This window comes from Raphanus sativus, chromosome 9, assembly GCF_000801105.2.
Source record: "Raphanus sativus cultivar WK10039 chromosome 9, ASM80110v3, whole genome shotgun sequence".
Classification (NCBI taxonomy): Eukaryota; Viridiplantae; Streptophyta; class Magnoliopsida; order Brassicales; family Brassicaceae; genus Raphanus; species Raphanus sativus.
Genome location: NC_079519.1, coordinates 28,453,258 through 28,472,367, shown reverse-complemented (window position 1 = coordinate 28,472,367; position 19,110 = coordinate 28,453,258). Strand labels below are relative to the sequence as shown.

Genomic DNA, 19,110 nt, shown 5'->3' with positions numbered 1-19,110 from the left:
TGTGGATCTCAAGCTTGGCATAACATCCCAAAACCCAAACTCCAAAATTTTATTGGGTTTAGAAGGAAAATCCGTCAGATCCATAACCCGTTAGGATAAATCTAGGACTCCTATACCATTTTTTTGATAAATAGAAACCTCATCTAGGGTTGGGCACAAGACCAGAATTTGTTATGTTGCGTTTATTTGCGACTTGATTTACCTTGTACGAGTAATAAATTTTTGACTTGTACTTGACTTGTTAAAAAAAGTATTTGTTATTTCGAGTACTTTATCAAAATGAATTACTCGGAAGTTACTCGTCTTAGTCTATTACTTACTATTTACGAGTATTCTGAACTATTTACGAGTTTTTTCAAAATATTTAAAACTACTTACTAAATTACTCTACTAGAAATAGACATGAAAGTTTGTTTTGCATATTCTACTTAAATAACATGTGAATTATTACTTTAAACGAAATATTTGTTTCATATTTTAAGGAAGACAATAAGAATATCTTCTTTAGACAAGTAATAACAAGTCATATAACTAACTTTTAGTACTTGTTAATATGTAATACTTGACTAGATGACAACGAGCATTCAAAACTCAAGATGGATACAAAACAAGTTACAAGTATAAAAAAGTAACCAGGTATTTATGTACAATTTTAAATGCAAGTAAAGAAAAAACAAATATGAACAAATAATTAATAGATCATGTAACAAATACTAGTAAATAATAAACAAGTTCCATGACATAACGAGTCAAGTATTAAAATAATAATGATACTTAACTTGTATTACAATAATGAAATGTCAACTTGTTATTTGCCTTGACAACAAAGAGTATTTGAATTTTCAACGCGGATACAAATCAAATAGAGAGTTTAAAGCGAGGAACGAGTATTTACGCCCAGCCCTAACTCATCTCTCATTTTTCTTTCTATTCAGGAACCAGAGTGAATTCCTTGGAAAAAAATCAGAGACTAATAGAGAGAAAAAAAGAGCAACTCTGGGCATTTTGGCTTAATTCTATTATCATATGACAAACCACATATAGAAACCTCAACGCTTACGTAGACCAAGATTTTGTTAACACCAATCAAAAGAAGAGCTTTGGTCACGGACTCACGGGTGTTTGTTAATCAGGTTTACAAAAAGGCATCATATGCTTCCTTATAGTTACACAATTAACTATTAACCACCATCTGGATTCAAATCAAAAGAATCTTTCACCGCTCTGAAGATGAAGTGCTATTGTCGGTCTTTTACCACCTGAAGCAAATCAAGAAGACTAGATGATTCATGAGAATTTGACACTAAAATCCCCAAGTGAGATTCCTTTTGTGGGATAAGCAAGCATACTCTTCATTAATAATCTAAGTTGTGATTAAGCCTGACTTGAGAATAATTATGCAACAGATTTGTTTCTAAGGACACAAGTGAAAGATTTAACGTAGTGCCATTACTTGTTAAGCCTTAGAGAGGAGCCAGCGGCAACTGATAGACGAGAAGTCTGGTTTGGCTCGTGGTGGTTTCAAATATTGTCTACCCAAATCATGTGAGAGATCTGGTGAACTTCTTGTGAGGTTGTGAGTTTTGGTGAAGTTTTGTGACATCTTCTTTCCTGTGTCTTTTTTTCTTCAATTTATTCTTCTTTTTGGTTCCTCATTTCAATACTCCTCCTTCAAACTTGACCATACAAAATCCAGAGGTCAAGCTTGGAACCATGAAATCTTGTTTCATTAAAGACCCAAATGTGGAAAATCTTGGGATAAAACAACACAGTGCAATCTCCCTGGCCTAGGACGGAACGTGTCTATGAGTCTTACGACCATCTTGCAAAGGTAGTCTTACCAATACCCGCAGGGCCACAAGTTCCAACTATCTTCATCATCATTTTTTATAATGTAACAATCGGCATATTCTTCAAGTGTGCTTTCATACCCACCACTTCTATCTGTCTTCAAAATCGTTTGTTTGTTTGAAACTTCTCTGCCAATCATTTCAGTGAGTCCCTTCATTGTCCCTTATAACGAGGGAGAAAGAGAGAATATATATATAAATGACCGCGGTTATCAAACATATTTAATTAAAAACCTGCCAAATTAGAATAAAGAAGTGAACAAGGAAAGAACAAAGTGTTAAGGAAGTGTTCTCCAGCATCGGTCAAAGCTTGGCTCCATTTTTGTCTCCCCTCCTCTGTAATCCAGCACATGTTTCATTGAAAGCAATCCCGATTCTCCGGTTTGTTTTCCGCACATCAGATGGATCTAATCCATATAGAAGACGGTCATTACGATTTTGCCATATCTTTCTTGCCCTTCAAAATCTCCACCAGCTCAAAAGACATTAATCTACTACTAGAAATGTAATGATAATAAGGACCTCTCCATGAGTAAGAGAGAAGCAAGAAAAAAAAAGAGTTAACGATCAGATTATATAAAACCAAAACAAAATGTCTCTTGATGAGCCAATAATTAATTAATTATATTCGTGACAGAAAAAGAATTAGTTAATTATATATGAATATGATGGAAAAAGTGTAAATAGTATTCACTATTTTTTTTTGAACACAACTTTTCGTTAAACTCAATTTGAAGACTACAATAACAAGAGGGAACTAAGCATCCTCTTGGAGACAAACCATAAACTACAATAGCAAAAGCATTAAACATAATAAATCTTCATATGAAGTTGAGAGCGAATTCGAGACATAGTCTGAATGCGTCGATAGTCTTTCCGGCAAAGTCGGATAGCTGAGATTTAGTCACAAGTTATGTTGGAGACAACCCTCACCAACAAAAAACGGAAGTGATTTTGATTGCACCTTCTGGCCCGTACAGATCGCTCGCCGTAACAAACGGGTGAGTAAGCTGAAACAATAACTCAGAAAGGATCCGAAAACATCCCTGTTTTCATGTGGAGACATGATTGTAGGATTCTGTTCCTCGACCAGGAGGATGATGAAAACGATAGAAGATCCGGTGATCACCGAAAACTGCTTCCTAAGTGAGTGATATTGCAATAAGCTCAGAATAATTCAGTGAATCCATCGAAGCTATTTTAACTTAACCATAGAAATCAAAACGGAATTGATTGACTCACGATGTGTTGCAGGTTTCTGGATTTTGGTAGATTGGTATTGGGCTGGTAGCTTCAGCCAAGTACTGGGCCAGGCCCGTGAAGATTTGAATCTTGTGTCCATAGCTGCTGGCTCATTGGCCAGGGACGTTGTGGATCCTGGAGAACGAGTCGGAAGGGGCGAGGAGATCCCGGTTGAAAGACAAAGAGCAGTGGTCGGTGGGTTGCAGAGCTCACCAGAACAGCTAGATGGCCATCGAGACAGTCCAGAGGAGGAGACTGTTTCTTCACCATAACAGGTTTTGCCGGACTTCCAAGCAAGACACTGGAGAGAAGATAACTTAACGGGGTGGAGAAGGTATTAAGCGGACAAAAAAACCTTATCTGAGACAATTTCCAGGAGTCCCCGGAGAGAGTTCCTCTGGTGAACTCCGCCAAACAGTACGAGACCACGGAGATCTCTACCGGTTAGTGTTGACAGTAGATCCAGATCCAGAGCAGCAAAAATTGAAAAGCCTAAGAGATACAGGGCAGAAGTGAATTAAGATGTAGTCGTGACTAGGGGAGACTGGCAGAGGCGACGCCGGCGTGCGCCTGCACCACCGGCGTCGGAGAGCATTTTGAATTTGAAAACTCACATAGTATTCACTATTTACAACTGAATTAATATACACTAGCCACACTATCCACAACTGAATTTTTCTAACCGTTCTTTGGAAAATAGTCATCTCATCCATCTGTCCGGTAGCAGCTTCCCTGCACTTCCAAACACGGATAGACCAAATCAACCAAGAAAAGCTTCACCAAAGTGGACTCTGTCGGAAGACTCATAAGAAATCGCGGATCGAGACATGAAGAGAGGAGACAGCAAAGAGAAAATCTTAAATTGATGACCTTAACTGTAAACAGAACTATTATTACCTTCAACAGATGTAAGTGCTTTTTCTTTTTCAATGATCTTCTTGTCTAATTTCTGATTTTTTGGTACCTGCACAAATGCCTTTCCAAGGCAGTCTAGCAAGAGAAATGAAGGGTTACGAGGGAAATTATATCAAATGAAGACAACTAAATAAAGTCGTTGCTGAGGCAAGTAATACAAGACTCCACTTGAATCGTAATGATTTTTTTTTCGAAACCTAGAGCTGCGACGTGGCTTTGCCAAAAAATGTCGTCCTTCAACATAGCTTTAAGCGAATAAGCATTATTGATTTTGTACCGGTTTTGGCCAGACTTACCCTTTTACTACACGTGCCGGAAAAGAAACGACTGTTCACCAAAGATCAAATGTCTTTCAGTGTAACTGCAGATACAACTTCGTAGTTTCACAATAAGCAAAAGGCATTTCAAACAGATGAGAGATTATCTTTCGTATTTTTTTGGAGCTTACCACTCCATAGACCTAACTTTACGATGGTGAATCAAACACATAGTGGTTAAGCACTTCTTGTAAAATCAAGAGAGTATTAGGGATATGTATATTTTACAGGGAAATAACTCTATTATAAAAGTTAGAACTAATCCATAATTACTAATTTGTTTTAAGTTGAAAACCATAATAACCTGGATCTACCAAAGATGGATTTTCCGACGAAAGATGCTAGTAATTGACTCAATTCCAGAAATTTGCAAACTTTCACTGAAAAAGCAAATTTTTATATTTTAAATTACCTAAACTTTGTGGTCGATCTCACTCCATCATTAGCTCGGATGAATTTTATCTTTCTAGTGAATAGTGAAATGCGACTGGAGCTTATATAAGGTAGTAGAGTGCGAGATCTGAGAAGCCATTAGTCATGAGGTGCTTAAACGGTTTGCAGAGTAGTAATCGATCCCAAGAGTGGGGGAGGTGGCTAGACAGAAGTATTGAAGCTTGAAGTTATGCTTTGACGTGGGTTAAAGGAGGCCAAGAGATTTTTTCATGTCACGGAAGAAGAAAAAGCTAGAAGCCACATAAATATGTTAATTAGACTTCAAATGGGCTCTTTAAAATAATATGAAAAAACTATGATGGATAAGAAACTGAAACCCATAATCGTGTAAATTACATGTGAATTATGCTAACATGGTTGGTGGGAAATATTTTGTTCTATATAGACATCCTAAGAAACCTTCAATTTAGTTGATTTTATTTAGTACAGATATATTAGCATTGGATTAATGAAAGATGCACAGTGTCTATACTGTTTTTTTTTAATTATGTTTTTAGTTATTTAGTGCAAATACTCTTTTTGAAAATGATAGAAATACAAATGATTATTTAATTATATTTGTGACAGAAAAAAAAAGTTAATTAACTATATATGAATATGATGGAAAAAATCTAAATAGTATTCACTATTCAATATTCATCATAATTGATTTTAAGAAAGATCGAAGCACTTCACTATCCACAACTAAATTTTTCTAGCCGTCATTTTAAAAACCGTTCTTTGGAAGATAGTCATCTCCATCTGTCCGATAGCAGCTTCCCTGCACTTCCAAAATCCGGATAGACCAAATCAACCAAGAAAAGCTTCACCAAAGTGGACTCTGTCTGTTGGAAGACTCATAAAGAAATTGCGGATCGAGACATGAAGAGAGAGAAAACCTTAAACTTGATGACCTTAACCGTAAACAGAACTATTACCTTCAACAGATGTAAAGCGCTTTTTCTTTTCAATAATCTTGTCATAATTCTGAATTTTTTTGGTACCTGCACAAATGCCTTTCCAAGGCAGTCTAGCAAGAGAAATGAAGGGTTACGAAGGAAATTATATCAAATGGAAGGCAACCTAAAGTCGTTGCTGAGGCAAAGTAAATACAAGACTACCACTTGAATCAGTAATGATTTTTTTCGAAACCTAGAGCTGCGACGTGGCTTTGCCAAAACAATGTCGTCCTTCAAAATAGATTTAAGCGAATAAGCATGATTGATTTCGTAACGTGCCGGAAAAGAAACGACTGTCAAACCAAAAGATCAAATGTCTGTCAATGTAAGCTGCAGATACAACATTCGTAGTTTCACAATAAGCAAATGGAATTTCAAACAGATGAGAGATTATCTTTCATATTTTATTGGAAGCTTAACCACTCCATAGACCATAACTTTACGATGGTGAATCAAACGCATAGTGTTAAGCACTTCTTGTAAAAATCAAAGAGTATTATGGATATGTATATTCCACATGGGAAATCAACTAATATATATAAGTTAGAACTAATCCAATAATTATCAATTTGTTTTAAGTTGAAAACTCATAATAAACCTGAATCTACCAAAAAGATTGAATCTACCAAAAGATGGATTCGAACGAAAAAGATGCTAGTAATTGACTCAATACCAGAAAATTGCAAACTTTCACTGAAAAAGCAAATTTTATATTTTAAATTACCTAAACTTTGTGGTTGATCTCACTCCCATCAATTAGCTCGGATGAATTTTATCTTCTAGTGAAAATGCGACTGGAGATATATAAGGAGTAGAGTGCAAAATCTGAGAAGCCATTAGTCATGAAGGTGCTTAAACGGTTTGCAGAGTAGTAATCGATCCCAAGAGTGGGGGAGGTGGCTAGACAGAAGTATTGAAAGCTTTGAAGTTATGCTTTGACGTGGGGTTAAAGGAGGCCGAGAGATTTTTCATGTCACCGAAGAAGAAAAGCTAGAAGCCACATAAATATGTTAATTAGACTTCAAATGGGCTCTTTAAAATAATATGAAAAAACTATGATGGATAAGAAACTGAAGCCCATAATCTTGTAAATTACATGTGAATTATGCTAACATGGTTGGTGGGAAATATTTTGTTCTATATAGACATCCTAAGAAACCTTCAATTTAGTTGATTTTATTTAGTACAGATAGATTAGCATTGGATTAATGAAAGATGCACAGTGTCTATACTGTTTTTTTTAATTATGTTTTTAGTTATTTAGTGCAAATACTCTTTTTGAAAATGATAGAATACAAATGATTATTGAGAAATGTTTGTATTTTCTTTTTAATTCTAGACTGCAACAAGTGAATCTGGCTAATATTATTTAAAATAATATTGGATACAATTTAACTAAACATTCAAAATAGCTCAAAGATTGTTAAATAGCAAGAACAAATAACATAAATATAATTATTTTATTGATATTATCATAAATAATAGGGTAACAACCAGTTACATGAACAATAAAAGAATATAAATACCCAAACACATGAAATTAATCATTTGATATTAATATGAGGATGGCATTTGTAGAAATTAACCACGGCAATGTTCGATACCCTTACAACCTCTTGTATAAGGATTGGCTTGTACCTTCTTGCAGAATTGAGGGTGTAGTTTACTGCAACCGAATTCGTGATCTCCATGACGAAGGGCATCATAGCCTATGTATCTTGTTGCCTCAACATTGGTTGCTGCAAAAGCCAAGAACACCACAAAAGCTAGAGAGAAAATAATTTTAATAGTTTTAGCCATCCCCATACTATTATAATTGCTTGTTATTTTTATTTTCCAAATAAATTAAATATATAAATCGTTTATAAGAGAAACTCTGATTAGGAGCTCAATTATTTGTATTTATATGATTTAATTGTATTTGAAATTTGCTCTGTGGATAAAGTAGAGGTTATTGGTGCTTATATAGTAGACAAAAGATGGTGATAGTAGACAATAGATGTGTTTCAAATAGTTATTTTTAGGATGATGATTGATTACAATAGATCCAGATCCAGAGCAGCAAAATTGAAAGAAGCCATAAGAGATACAGGGCAGAAGTGAATTAAAGATGTAGTCGTGACTAGGGGAGACTGGCAGAGGCGACGCCGGCGTGCGCCTGCACCACCGGCGTCGGAGAGCATTTTGAAATTTGAAAACTCACAATAGTATTCACTATTTACAACTGAATTAATATACACTAGCCACACTATCCACAACTGAATTTTTCTAACCGTTCTTTGGAAAATAGTCATCTCATCCATCTGTCCGGTAGCAGCTTCCCTGCACTTCCAAAAGCCGGATAGACCAAATCAACCAAGAAAAGCTTCACCAAAGTGGACTCTGTCGGAAGACTCATAAAGAAATCGCGGATCGAGACATGAAGAGAGAGAAAGCAAAGAGAAAATCTTAAAATTGATGACCTTAACTGTAAACAGAACTATTATTACCTTCAACAGATGTAAAGTGCTTTTTCTTTTCAATGATCTTCTTGTCATAATTCTGATTTTTTTTTGGTACCTGCACAAATGCCTTTCCAAGGCAGTCTAGCAAGAGAAATGAAGGGTTACGAAGGAAATTATATCAAATGGAAGACAACCTAAATAAAGTCGTTGCTGAGGCAAAGTAATACAAGACTACCACTTGAATCAGTAATGATTTTTTTTCGAAACCTAGAGCTGCGACGTGGTTTTGCCAAAACAATGTCGTCCTTCAACATAGCTTTAAGCGAATAAGCATTATTGATTTTGTACCGGTTTGAGCCAGACTTACCCTTTTACTACAACGTGCCGGAAAAGAAACGACTGTCAAACCAAAAGATCAAATGTCTTTCAGTGTAAGCTGCAGATACAACATTCGTAGTTTCACAATAAGCAAAAGGCATTTCAAACAGATGAGAGATTATCTTTCATATTTTATTGGAAGCTTAACCACTCTATAGACCATAACTTTACGATGGTGAATCAAACACATAGTGTTAAGCACTTCTTGTAAAATCAAAGAGTATTAGGGATATGTATATTTCACAGGGAAATCAACTAATATATAAAAGTTAGAACTAATCCAATAATTACTAATTTGTTTTAAGTTGAAAAAACCAAAAATCAACCTGGATCTACCAAAAGATGGATTCGAACGAAAAAGATGCTAGTAATTGACTCAATTCCAGAAAATTGCAAACTTTCACTGAAAAAGCAAATTTTATATTTTAAATTACCTAAACTTTGTGGTCGATCTCACTCCCATCAATTAGCTCGGATGAATTTTATCTTCTAGTGAATAGTGAAAATGCGACTGGAGCTTATATAAGGAGTAGAGTGCGAAATCTGAGAAGCCATTAGTCATGAAGGTGCTTAAACGGTTTGCAGAGTAGTAATCGATCCCAAGAGTGGGGGAGGTGGCTAGATAGAAGTATTGAAAGCTTGAAGTTATGCTTTGACGTGGGGTTAAAGGAGGCCAAGAGATTTTTCATGTCACGGAAGAAGAAAAAGCTAGAAGCCACATAAATATGTTAATTAGACTTCAAATGGGCTCTTTAAAATAATATGAAAAAACTATGATGGATAAGAAACTGAAGCCCATAATCTTGTAAATTACATGTGAATTATGCTAACATGGTTGGTGGGAAATATTTTGTTCTATATAGACATCCTAAGAAACCTTCAATTTAGTTGATTTTATTTAGTACAGATAGATTAACATTGGATTAATGAAAGATGCACAGTGTCTATACTGTTTTTTTTTATTATGTTTTTAGTTATTTAGTGCAAATACTCTTTTTGAAAATGATAGAAATAGAAATGATTATTTGAGAAATGTTTGTATTTTCTTTTTAATTCTAGACTGCAACAAGTGAATCTGGCTAATATATATTTAAAATAATATTGGATAAAATTTAGCTAAACATTCAAAATAGCTCAAAAGATTGTTAAATAGCAAGAACAAATAACATAAATATAATTATTTTATTGATATTATCATAAATAATAGGGTAACAATCAGTTACATGAACAATAAAAGAATATAAATACCAAACACATGAAATTAATCATTTGATATTAATATGAGGATGGCATTTGTAGAAATTAACCACGGCAATGTTCGATACCCTTACAACCTCTTGTATAAGGATTGGCTTGTACCTTCTTGCAGAATTGAGGGTGTAGTTTACTGCAACCGAATTCGTGATCTCCATGACGAAGGGCATCATAGCCTATGTATCTTGTTGCCTCAACATTGGTTGCTGCAAAAGCCAAGAACACCACAAAAGCTAGAGAGAAAATAATTTTAATAGTTTTAGCCATCCCCATACTATTATAATTGCTTGTTATTTTTTATTTTCCAAATAAATTAAATATATAAATCGTTTATAAGAGAAACTCTGATTAGGAGCTCAATTATTTTGTATTTATATGATTTAATTGTATTTGAAATTTGCTCTGTGGTTATAAAGTAGAGGTTATTGGTGCTTATATAGTAGACAATAGATGTGTTTCAAATAGTTATTTTTAGGATGATGATTGATTACAACCACATAATTTTTAGTAAACGGATAATTTTAGTATAACTTAGTTAGTTGATCTTTTCTCTAAACTAGGGGATGAAAACATTCTATATCTGGCAACGGCATATATAATTAGCTTTTCTCGTTCAAGATTAAGGTTGTGACTGGATAGCATCGTTGCTATAACAATGTGGAGTGAAAGAAAAGTTCGGTATAATAATTCTAAATTTGTTTAATTAAGTTAAAAATAGTTTTCTTAAAAATCAAAACATTCTATATATTGCAACGACACATTTAATTAGCTGTTCCCGTTCAATATTAAGGTTGTGACTCGATAGCATCATTGCTATAATAACGTAGAATAAAAGAAAAAATATGCGCTGTTATTCTAAATTTATCTAATCAAGTTAAAATAGTTTTTTGTTATTTTTTTACTTTAAAATATGCTAAAAATGGAGTAATATATCACTCCATTAAGTCAAAAGTAAAAAAAATTCGCATTTTCACTTTTTCCGATTTCAAGTTTTTTCCATTCTCTTAATTAATTAGTAATCAAAGCTTAAAGGTGATTAACAAATTTAAAGGCACTCGTGAAGGCGACGAGAAAGGGGACCTAACCTATGTTTGAAGCTCTTTCCGGCAAAGGATCCATCACATATCTCAGTTTTAAGGTTCAATGATCATCATGATGGGGATTTCAGGTTTCTACAGTTTGGATCAGTCTGTTATTGTGGTTTCAAATACAAGAGAGAGAAAGATTTTGTGTTGTGGATCTCAAGCTTGGCATAACATCCCAAAACCCAAACTCAAAATTTTATTGGGTTTAGAAGGAAAATCCGTCAGATCCATAACCCGTTAGGATTAAATCTAGGACTCCTATACCATTTTATGATAAATAGAAACCTCATCTAGGGTTGGGCACAAGACCAGAATTTGTTATTTTGCGTTTATTTGCGACTTGATTTACCTTGTACGAGTAATAAATTTTTTGACTTGTACTTGACTTGTTAAAAAAAGTATTTGTTATTTCGAGTACTTTATCAAAAATGAATTACTCGGAAGTTACTCGTCTTAGTCTATTACTTACTATTTACGAGTACTTCTGAACTATTTATGAGTTTTTTCAAAATATTTAAAAACTACTTACTAAATAATACTCTACTAGAAATAGACATGAAAGTTTGTTTTGCATATTCTACTTAAAATAACATGTGAATTATTACTTTAAATGAAATATTTGTTCATATTATAAGGAAGACAAATAAGAAAATATCTTCTTTAGACAAGTAATAACAAGTCATATAACTAAACTTTTAGTACTTGTTAATATGTAATACTTGACTAGATGACAACGAGCATTCAAAACTCAAGATGGATACAAAACAAGTTACAAGTATAAAAAAAGTAACCAGTATTTATGTCCAATTTTAAATGCAAGTAAAGAAAAACAAATATGAACAAATAATTAATAGATCATGTAACAAATACTAGTAAATAATAAAGCAAGTACCATGACATAACGAGTCAAGTATTAAAAATAGTAATGATACTTGACTTGGTATTACAAATAATGAAATTGTCAACTTGTTATTTGCCTTGACAACAAAGAGTATTTGAATTTTCAAAGCGGATACAAATCAAATAGAGAGTTTAAAGCGAGGAACGAGTAATTTACGCCCAGCCCTAACCTCATCTCTCATTTTCTTTCTATTCAGGAACCAGAGTGAATTCCTGGAAAAAAAATCAGAGACTAATAGAGAAAAAAAAAAGAGCAACTCTGGGCATTTTGGCCTAATTCTATTGTCATATGAAAAACAACATATAGACAAGATTTTGTTAACACCAATCCAAAAAGAAGACTTTGGTCACGGACTCACGGGTGTTTGTTAATCAAGTTTACAAAAAGGCATCATATGCTTCCTTATAGTTACACAATTAACTATCAAACACCATCTGGATCAAATCAAAAGAATCTTCACCGCCTTCTGTTGAGTGGCTTTGCTGAAGATGAAGTGCTAATTGTCGGTCTTTTACCACCTGAAGCAAATCAAGAAGACTAGATGATTCATGAGAAATTTGACACTAAAGATCCCCAAGTGAGATTCCTTTTGTGGATAAGCAAGCATACTCTTCATATAATAATCTAAGTTGTGATTAAAGCCTGACTTGAGAATAATTATGCAAACAGATTTGTTTCTAAGGACACAAGTGAAAGATTTAACGTAGTGCCATTACTTGTTAAGGCCTTAGAGGAGGAGCCAGCGGCAACTGATAGACGAGAAGGTCTGGTTTGGCTCGGTGGTTTCAAGGTCTGCTTCGGAATCTTAGATGGAATATAACTTCTGCTTTTTAAAACAGCAGAACAAAACAAACATAAGAATCTGTATTCTTCAATTAAAGTGTGTCAATGGATGGATACTAACCTTTCTTTTGGCTCGGCTTTACCCATTTTCACTGATTTCTCAGGAGGCAATTGTGCTTCAGGTCGTTCAGTTATCTCAAGAGGCTTCTCGGTCTCAGGGAAAAGAGTCAACTCTACTGCACTGTTTATGGAACCATCAGTTTCTGTTCCCATTGAAAGACAACTATCAGAGATATCACTAAATCTTCCCTCAGTGTCTGCATCTGCAAGGCCTATGAGTTCAATATCATCTTCAAAGTCAATGTCTTTCTCCCTTCCTGCAAACTTAGATGGTTGGCGAATATCCTTTCGATGTTTAAGCTCGTCCGATGAATGCGGTGAACCAGAATCAGAATGCTTGCTACTATATTCTGAGCAGTTGTCGACATCTGAGGTTGTTCTTCCAATCAAACGAGAGGCCTTTCCTCGTCGAGCATTTGGTGAAGCTCCTATAGAATGTCTTCTAGGTGATGATGGCCCCAACAATCTTAGTTTGCTTAAACCACGTTTTCGCACGGTTGCATTGTTACCTGTTGGCTTCTGAAAGTTTTGAAGCTCTTCATCTTTCTTGGCAATTACATCCTTCAAGTTTGATACCTGTTATATCATGATATATATACATTTGTTCTCTTTGCTTTTAATGGGCAAGAATAAATCTTAAGAGAGAAGCAATAAAAATTAGCACCTGTTCCATGAGTTGTCTAACATCTCGTCCCTCTTTATTACTCTTAGCTGCACCTAACTCCACACCAGAGACTCTTTCTGCAAACTTCAGAGTGCTAACAGTCTCAGCATAAGAATCTCCATCAGGATTGACTTGAACAAACATAAGAGTCTTGGCTTGTCCTCCTACAAAACAAAACGGTTAAGAAGACATAGAGTTAAGGGAACCAACCACATAAAGCTAGCGGATATAGCATGCAAAGGTAAGTACCTAGAGAACTTTGAAGGACTTGCGTCAATTTGCTGTTTCTATACGGCACATGAGGGTTCTTATGCGCTAGAGCAAATATGACATCTCCAAGAGCTGACAGTGATTTATTTATATGCTGAGCCTCCTTAAGCCTCTCTCCAGTTGCCTCAGAGCGATCAACTCTCTCACTTCCAGCAAGATCAACTAAGTTCAAACTACCACGCAACACAGCGTCGGTTTCCACGTCGACACCACGTACGTGAACAGAGAGAACGCTGCAGAGAATGGGCAACATTATTTATTTCTTTAGTCCTTGAGGACTTAGATAATATTGGAAAGTAAAACAAGTTCCGGAGAAAAGTCTACAAACCAGTGTGATCTACTACTCCTTTCATTGAGAGCTGTGGCACCAACGGTTCTGTTCATGAGCCCAATATTCATCAGCTCAAGCACATCTTCAGTTGATCTAACAGAATGCATGCTTGCATCTGGGACAGCTAGCCCATTTGGTAAGGCAGTATTCCAAATCCCTAACGTATGCAAGTTAAGGAAATTTTCTATAGACGCAGCATATGCAAACATACACACGAATGTACATATTCCAAGAAATATTTAGCCACTATATTATGAGCTTAGAGAAGGATATCTTCGATTGGAACCACCATCAGAAAGTATGTCACGAACTTGCTCATTATATATCTCAACCATTTGAACACCGACTTCATACACAACAGCGCTTTTTCTAATCTGAGTTAAGTGGAACAAGTCGTTCAGAGCTCTGTAATTGACACCCCAGTCTTCTTTTGATGTGATGCTTGGCCCACTCTGTGTTAACAAAAATGGCAATATGTCTGTTAGAGACAAATCGTGCTTGGCTAAAAACACAAAAAGAGCAAAATTAAGCATGTCGTTTACCATTGTATAAGTTTTTCCAGAGCCTGTCTGACCATACGCAAATATACACACATTGTAGCCATCAAGAATCGATCGAAATTAATGGTCGAGTATCTAGGAAAACCTCCTCTGCATTTTATTAATAAAAACAGATTCAGGAGATATATATATATATATACATGTAGTTCTTAACTAGCTGAGGGAAAGAGCTCAAAACCTTGCTTTGCTGCTTGACCAAAAACCTTATTGAACTTAAATAACCGATGTGTATCTTTTCCTTGCTTAAACGGATTTGCAACCACCAATTCACCATTCTCACCGATGTATTCTATAGAAGTTTGTCTACTGTTTTGCCCTGGAAGGAATGGTCGAATCCGGCAATAGACTCTGATATTTCCTAAAAATGCAAGACAAAGGACATAAGTTATATCTTGAATGGTCGAATGAAGACAAAGAACACTGGCTCAAAGTGCTTTTTTACCTTTCAATTCCTGCACTTCATTGTACAGCCTTCGGTTTTCTTCAAGGACGACATGGTAATTTTTGGCTGCATCAGCCACTCCTTTGAGCTTTAAACCTAGGAAATATATTACAAATATCAAGCCATGTACTCTAAAATAGAAAAATTGATCAAGCAATCATTCACAATTGGTGACAAAAATGAATCTTACCATAGTAATTTAGATCCTCAAAGTATTTCTTCTGCGTCCTTAGGATTTCATGCTTTATAGACACCGAAGTAGCATTCAGATCCTGCATAATTCATAAAAACTATTTTATTTAAGGAAACTACCAGAGAGCGCTTAATGTTTAGATTATTATAGTTTTTAAGTCAAACCTGCAAAGCCCCATACTGGTTGTTTATGAAGCTCTGGTAGGTGCACTCTTTCTTCTTCCATTTTTGAGATTTAGACTGGCACAACTTCTCGAGTTCTTTGACCTTCCTAGTGGAATCGGCAACTTGTAACTCTGCATCCTTTAGTTTCTTCTCCATCTCAACTTTATCATTTTGTGCGTTTGCTTCTAACTCCAAGCACTGGTTTTCATGCGTCTCTTTCACCACCTTGAGCTCTTGCTTCAGCTTGCGAATCTCAGCATCATTGTGCTCTTTTTCCTTTTTTAGACGCACAACATCTTTTTCTTCTGACCTTTCTCTTTCTTCTATCCTGGTTTTTTCAAGCTAAAGAGCACAACAGAGAACCATTATTCAAATAACTCGTGAGACAGAAATTTAATTCACGAGACTAATGAAAAAAAAATGTTATATGTAGTCATAATGATTTTATGATATGATCTCTCAGACTGAACTTTTATCAATATATCTAGGATTAGCTTAAATGTTACTTTCCATTAAGTACTATACGTGCTAACAGTTGTGAGCTTTAACGTCAACCAACTTTTCAAGATGCAAAAACTTTACTAAAAGTTAAATATGTATTAAGGAGATGATACATATGGAATCAATAACATACCTTTATATGCTCCGTACAGTTCATAACAATCTACAACAAAGGAAGAAAAGAAAAAACAGAAAGACCAGTTAATAAGCGAAATACTGTAGAACTAAAACTAGAGACAACAAACAGTACCTCGTTTTCCTGAGTTGCCCCAGCTGCCAAGGTTTCTAAGACCTTTATTCTTGACCTGTATTTTTCTTCACGTACCCTAAAGAGTATATTTTGCTGCATCCATTTCATAAACATGTTTCATTACAAGGTGAGAATGTATCACGGGAAAATCAAAGCTTACATTCTTTAGGTTATCAGCTTGATTTGAGATTCTCTGTTCTATTACTTGCACAAGTGCGCTCAAGAGAGATGCCATAGCCTAAACAACACAGCGGAAAAAAAGAAAAACAAGAATCAGTAGAAGAATGGTGGAATCAGTAGCTCAATCTTTGTCTTACATGAGACACATGTCCATTCATTTTCTTCACGCTCTCATCTAGAAGCTTATCCAGCATGTCAAACAGTGACCGAGTAGGTGCATTCTAACAAGACCAAGAAAATACCATTAGATATCAGATACAGAGAGGTAAAAGCTGAACGGTTGGGGTACACTCTACTAAGACAATGTTAGAATATTTAACCCGTAAGTCGTTGGATTTCAGTAATTCCGAAATTTTAGCATCAGAGATATCAATCTCAGATTCTTCCTTGGACTGGAATCCATCAATAAGGTTGCAGTCATCCCCTCTTGAGTTTTTATCATAACCACCATCGGAAAAGCTTGCTTTAAGGGCCTTAAGGGACTGTAAAACTGGCACCATGTCTCCCTGCTTTATACTTTTTTTTATTAGAAGTCATAAATCAAAAAAAAAAGAAACACGAGAAAGTGCAGAGAGAAGAAAAAAAGCATGCAAGCTCTGCCAAGGCCCATTTCAGAAATCAACTTTTTACAAAGAGACGAAAAAATTATATCCATAAAAAAATATATCAAACCTGTTCCATGTCTGAAACTTGGAGCCTGGGCAGGGCCATTTCATCCATAGCAGTCAGAAACCGCTCAATTTTAACATAAGCAGGCTCAAAGCTGCCTCCCTATATAAATAGCCAAAGAGTGTGAGTTTAGCAACCAGGGCCGGCCCTGAGCCAAGCCGGATGAAACATTAGCCTTTAAGCTCCCAAAATTTTTTTAAAAAATTATATATAAATAAACCCCCAGTTTATATAAAAAAAAATTTCAGCCCCCAAATTTATAAATTCCTTCTTAAACCGTCTATAGCCCCCGAATTCTCAGAGCCGGCCCTGCTAGCAACAAATGACAAAGACAAGGAAGAAAAAAAAAAGAAAACGACAAGGTACATAAGCCAAGAAAATAGAAATTCATAAGTACCGTTGTCACAGAACCAGGACTAAGCTGATTCAGAAGGCTACACAAGACAGTTCCATCCCTCAAGCATACTCTCAGTTCCTCCTCTGATGCTTCCAATGGTAAATTCAAATAAGGAAGTGTCTGATTTAACCATCCCACCAAACTCTGATGATCTGAGAACAAAAAATAAAGAAGAAACAGAGGACGGGTGAGAACAGAAGCCATATGTTTCCACCACCTACAACTAAACTAAGGTTAAAAGGTTTCATCTCTTCCAGGACCCTATTGGAATATTAGAGATAAAAATGGAGTCATCCAAGATTATTATGTAAGAGTCGAAAATGTGTAGAAAACACTACTACCTTTCTTACTATCATCCATGCTTTCTGACTCGTCCAAACTCAGAAAACTAGTTCCATCAGACGGAGCATACAACATTTCAATGTAAATAAAGATAAAAGACTATTATTTGAAGACTAAACAGCCCAAAAAAAAGAAATGCATTGTAATTAGTTAAAACAGTGATGAAGTTTCTTCCACAGTGTCGACCAAATCAATCAAAAGAAATGGTTAATAGATTAAACCTTTCGAGATGTTCAGAACAAATTGCTCAGATTCACTGGCGAGTAACGGAGACGGACGTTTGAATCCCTACCCCGGAAAGAGAAATTCCGATAAAACAAACACTATGCTAATTTACGGTTCGAATTTCGAAATAAAAATAAAATAAAAGCAGAAAATTGTTTTTTTTCTCTCTCTCTCAAAACTAAAAATATTTAATGTTTTAGGAAAAAGGTTATCGGACTTGCCGCTTTTTCACATCCAAAACTCTCAGTTTCTAGTTACGGCCCAACTAGGACCAAGTCCACAGAATCCTGTACGTTTTCACCATCGTATTACAGTACCAACATTTACATGTCTAATGCCTTATGGTTTAATTAGACACTAGATCTTGATCCGCGCTTCGGAAGCGCGGAATACTGTACGATGAAAAATTTCATTAATAATTTAAGAAATATTTTGGTAATTTTTAAGAGTGTGTATTTAAAATATTTTTGCATTTAAATCAGTGTTTTTAAATCCAACCCGATTGTGATTATACCGGTTAATCCGGAGATCTAACAATTCAATTTAGATTTTTAAAATATTCATATTAAAAAAATCACTAAAACCTGAGATTAACCGATTGAACTGTTGGATGACCGATATGTAATCTAATTTGATTTAAATTGTAAGAGTTTCAAAATTTTAATCTTATAATCCAAACTTTAAAGTTCATTATTTTGCAATTTATGAAACTATGACGTTTTTACAAAATTTTAAAAAGAAAATGATAGATATAAAATAACCAAGATTAATTATTGTATTGTTTGGAAACATTTATAGTAGTATAAAAAATATATTGTTTGGAAACATTGATAGTAGTATAAAGAAATAAGTATATTGTTTGGAAACATGGATAATAGTATAAAGAAAGGAACATTAGTGATTTAATGTAGGTTTAACTATAAAATATAAAAATGTATTTAATTTAAAAACTTACAAAATAAATGTTAGGTCCAACAGAATGTTTCTGTTTTAATAAGATAGATGAAAAGTTGTCTGTGTATATTATAGTTTTTTTTATATGCTTTTTTCATTTTTGTTTGTGAAGAAGAATTGTAATAATTGACATAGTAACTCAACCAGCTCTGGAGATTTCCTTGCCTGAAGGCCAAGACTACAAATATATAGCAAGGAGAAATTGTTGTACTATGAATAAATATCAAGGAGAAATTGTTGTACTATGAATCTGATTAGCTTCGATCAAAACAGATAGCTATTGATATT

The 19,110-nt window shown here is 34.8% G+C and overlaps 2 protein-coding genes, 1 long non-coding RNA gene and 1 pseudogene across 4 annotated transcripts; all 4 read right to left on the bottom strand.

Moving 5' to 3' along the window:
• Positions 1-7,258: 7,258 nt before the first annotated feature.
• Positions 7,259-7,563, bottom strand: LOC108828077 (protein RALF-like 9). Its single transcript, XM_018601635.2, has one exon. The coding sequence runs from the start codon at positions 7,519-7,521 to the stop codon at positions 7,297-7,299; it is 225 nt and encodes a 74-aa protein (XP_018457137.1). The 5' UTR covers positions 7,522-7,563; the 3' UTR covers positions 7,259-7,296.
• Positions 7,564-7,754: 191 nt separating this feature from the next.
• On the bottom strand, positions 7,755-9,236 carry LOC130500275 (uncharacterized). Of its 2 annotated transcripts, none has more exons than XR_008938888.1 (3): positions 8,972-9,236; positions 8,205-8,595; positions 7,755-8,097 (listed from the first exon to the last, which is right to left on the bottom strand). It is a non-coding gene; the product is annotated as an uncharacterized LOC130500275 (long non-coding RNA). The 2 variants fall into 2 exon arrangements; XR_008938889.1 differs by having other exon boundaries at positions 8,205-8,558.
• A 464-nt stretch (positions 9,237-9,700) lies between these two features.
• LOC108828075 (protein RALF-like 9) lies at positions 9,701-10,186 on the bottom strand. Its single transcript, XM_018601633.2, has one exon. It carries the CDS (start codon positions 10,062-10,064, stop codon positions 9,840-9,842), a length of 225 nt encoding a protein of 74 aa, XP_018457135.1. The 5' UTR covers positions 10,065-10,186; the 3' UTR covers positions 9,701-9,839.
• A 1,640-nt stretch (positions 10,187-11,826) lies between these two features.
• Positions 11,827-18,060, bottom strand: LOC108828074 (kinesin-like protein KIN-14J; annotated as a pseudogene).
• Between the last annotated feature and the right edge of the window lie 1,050 nt (positions 18,061-19,110).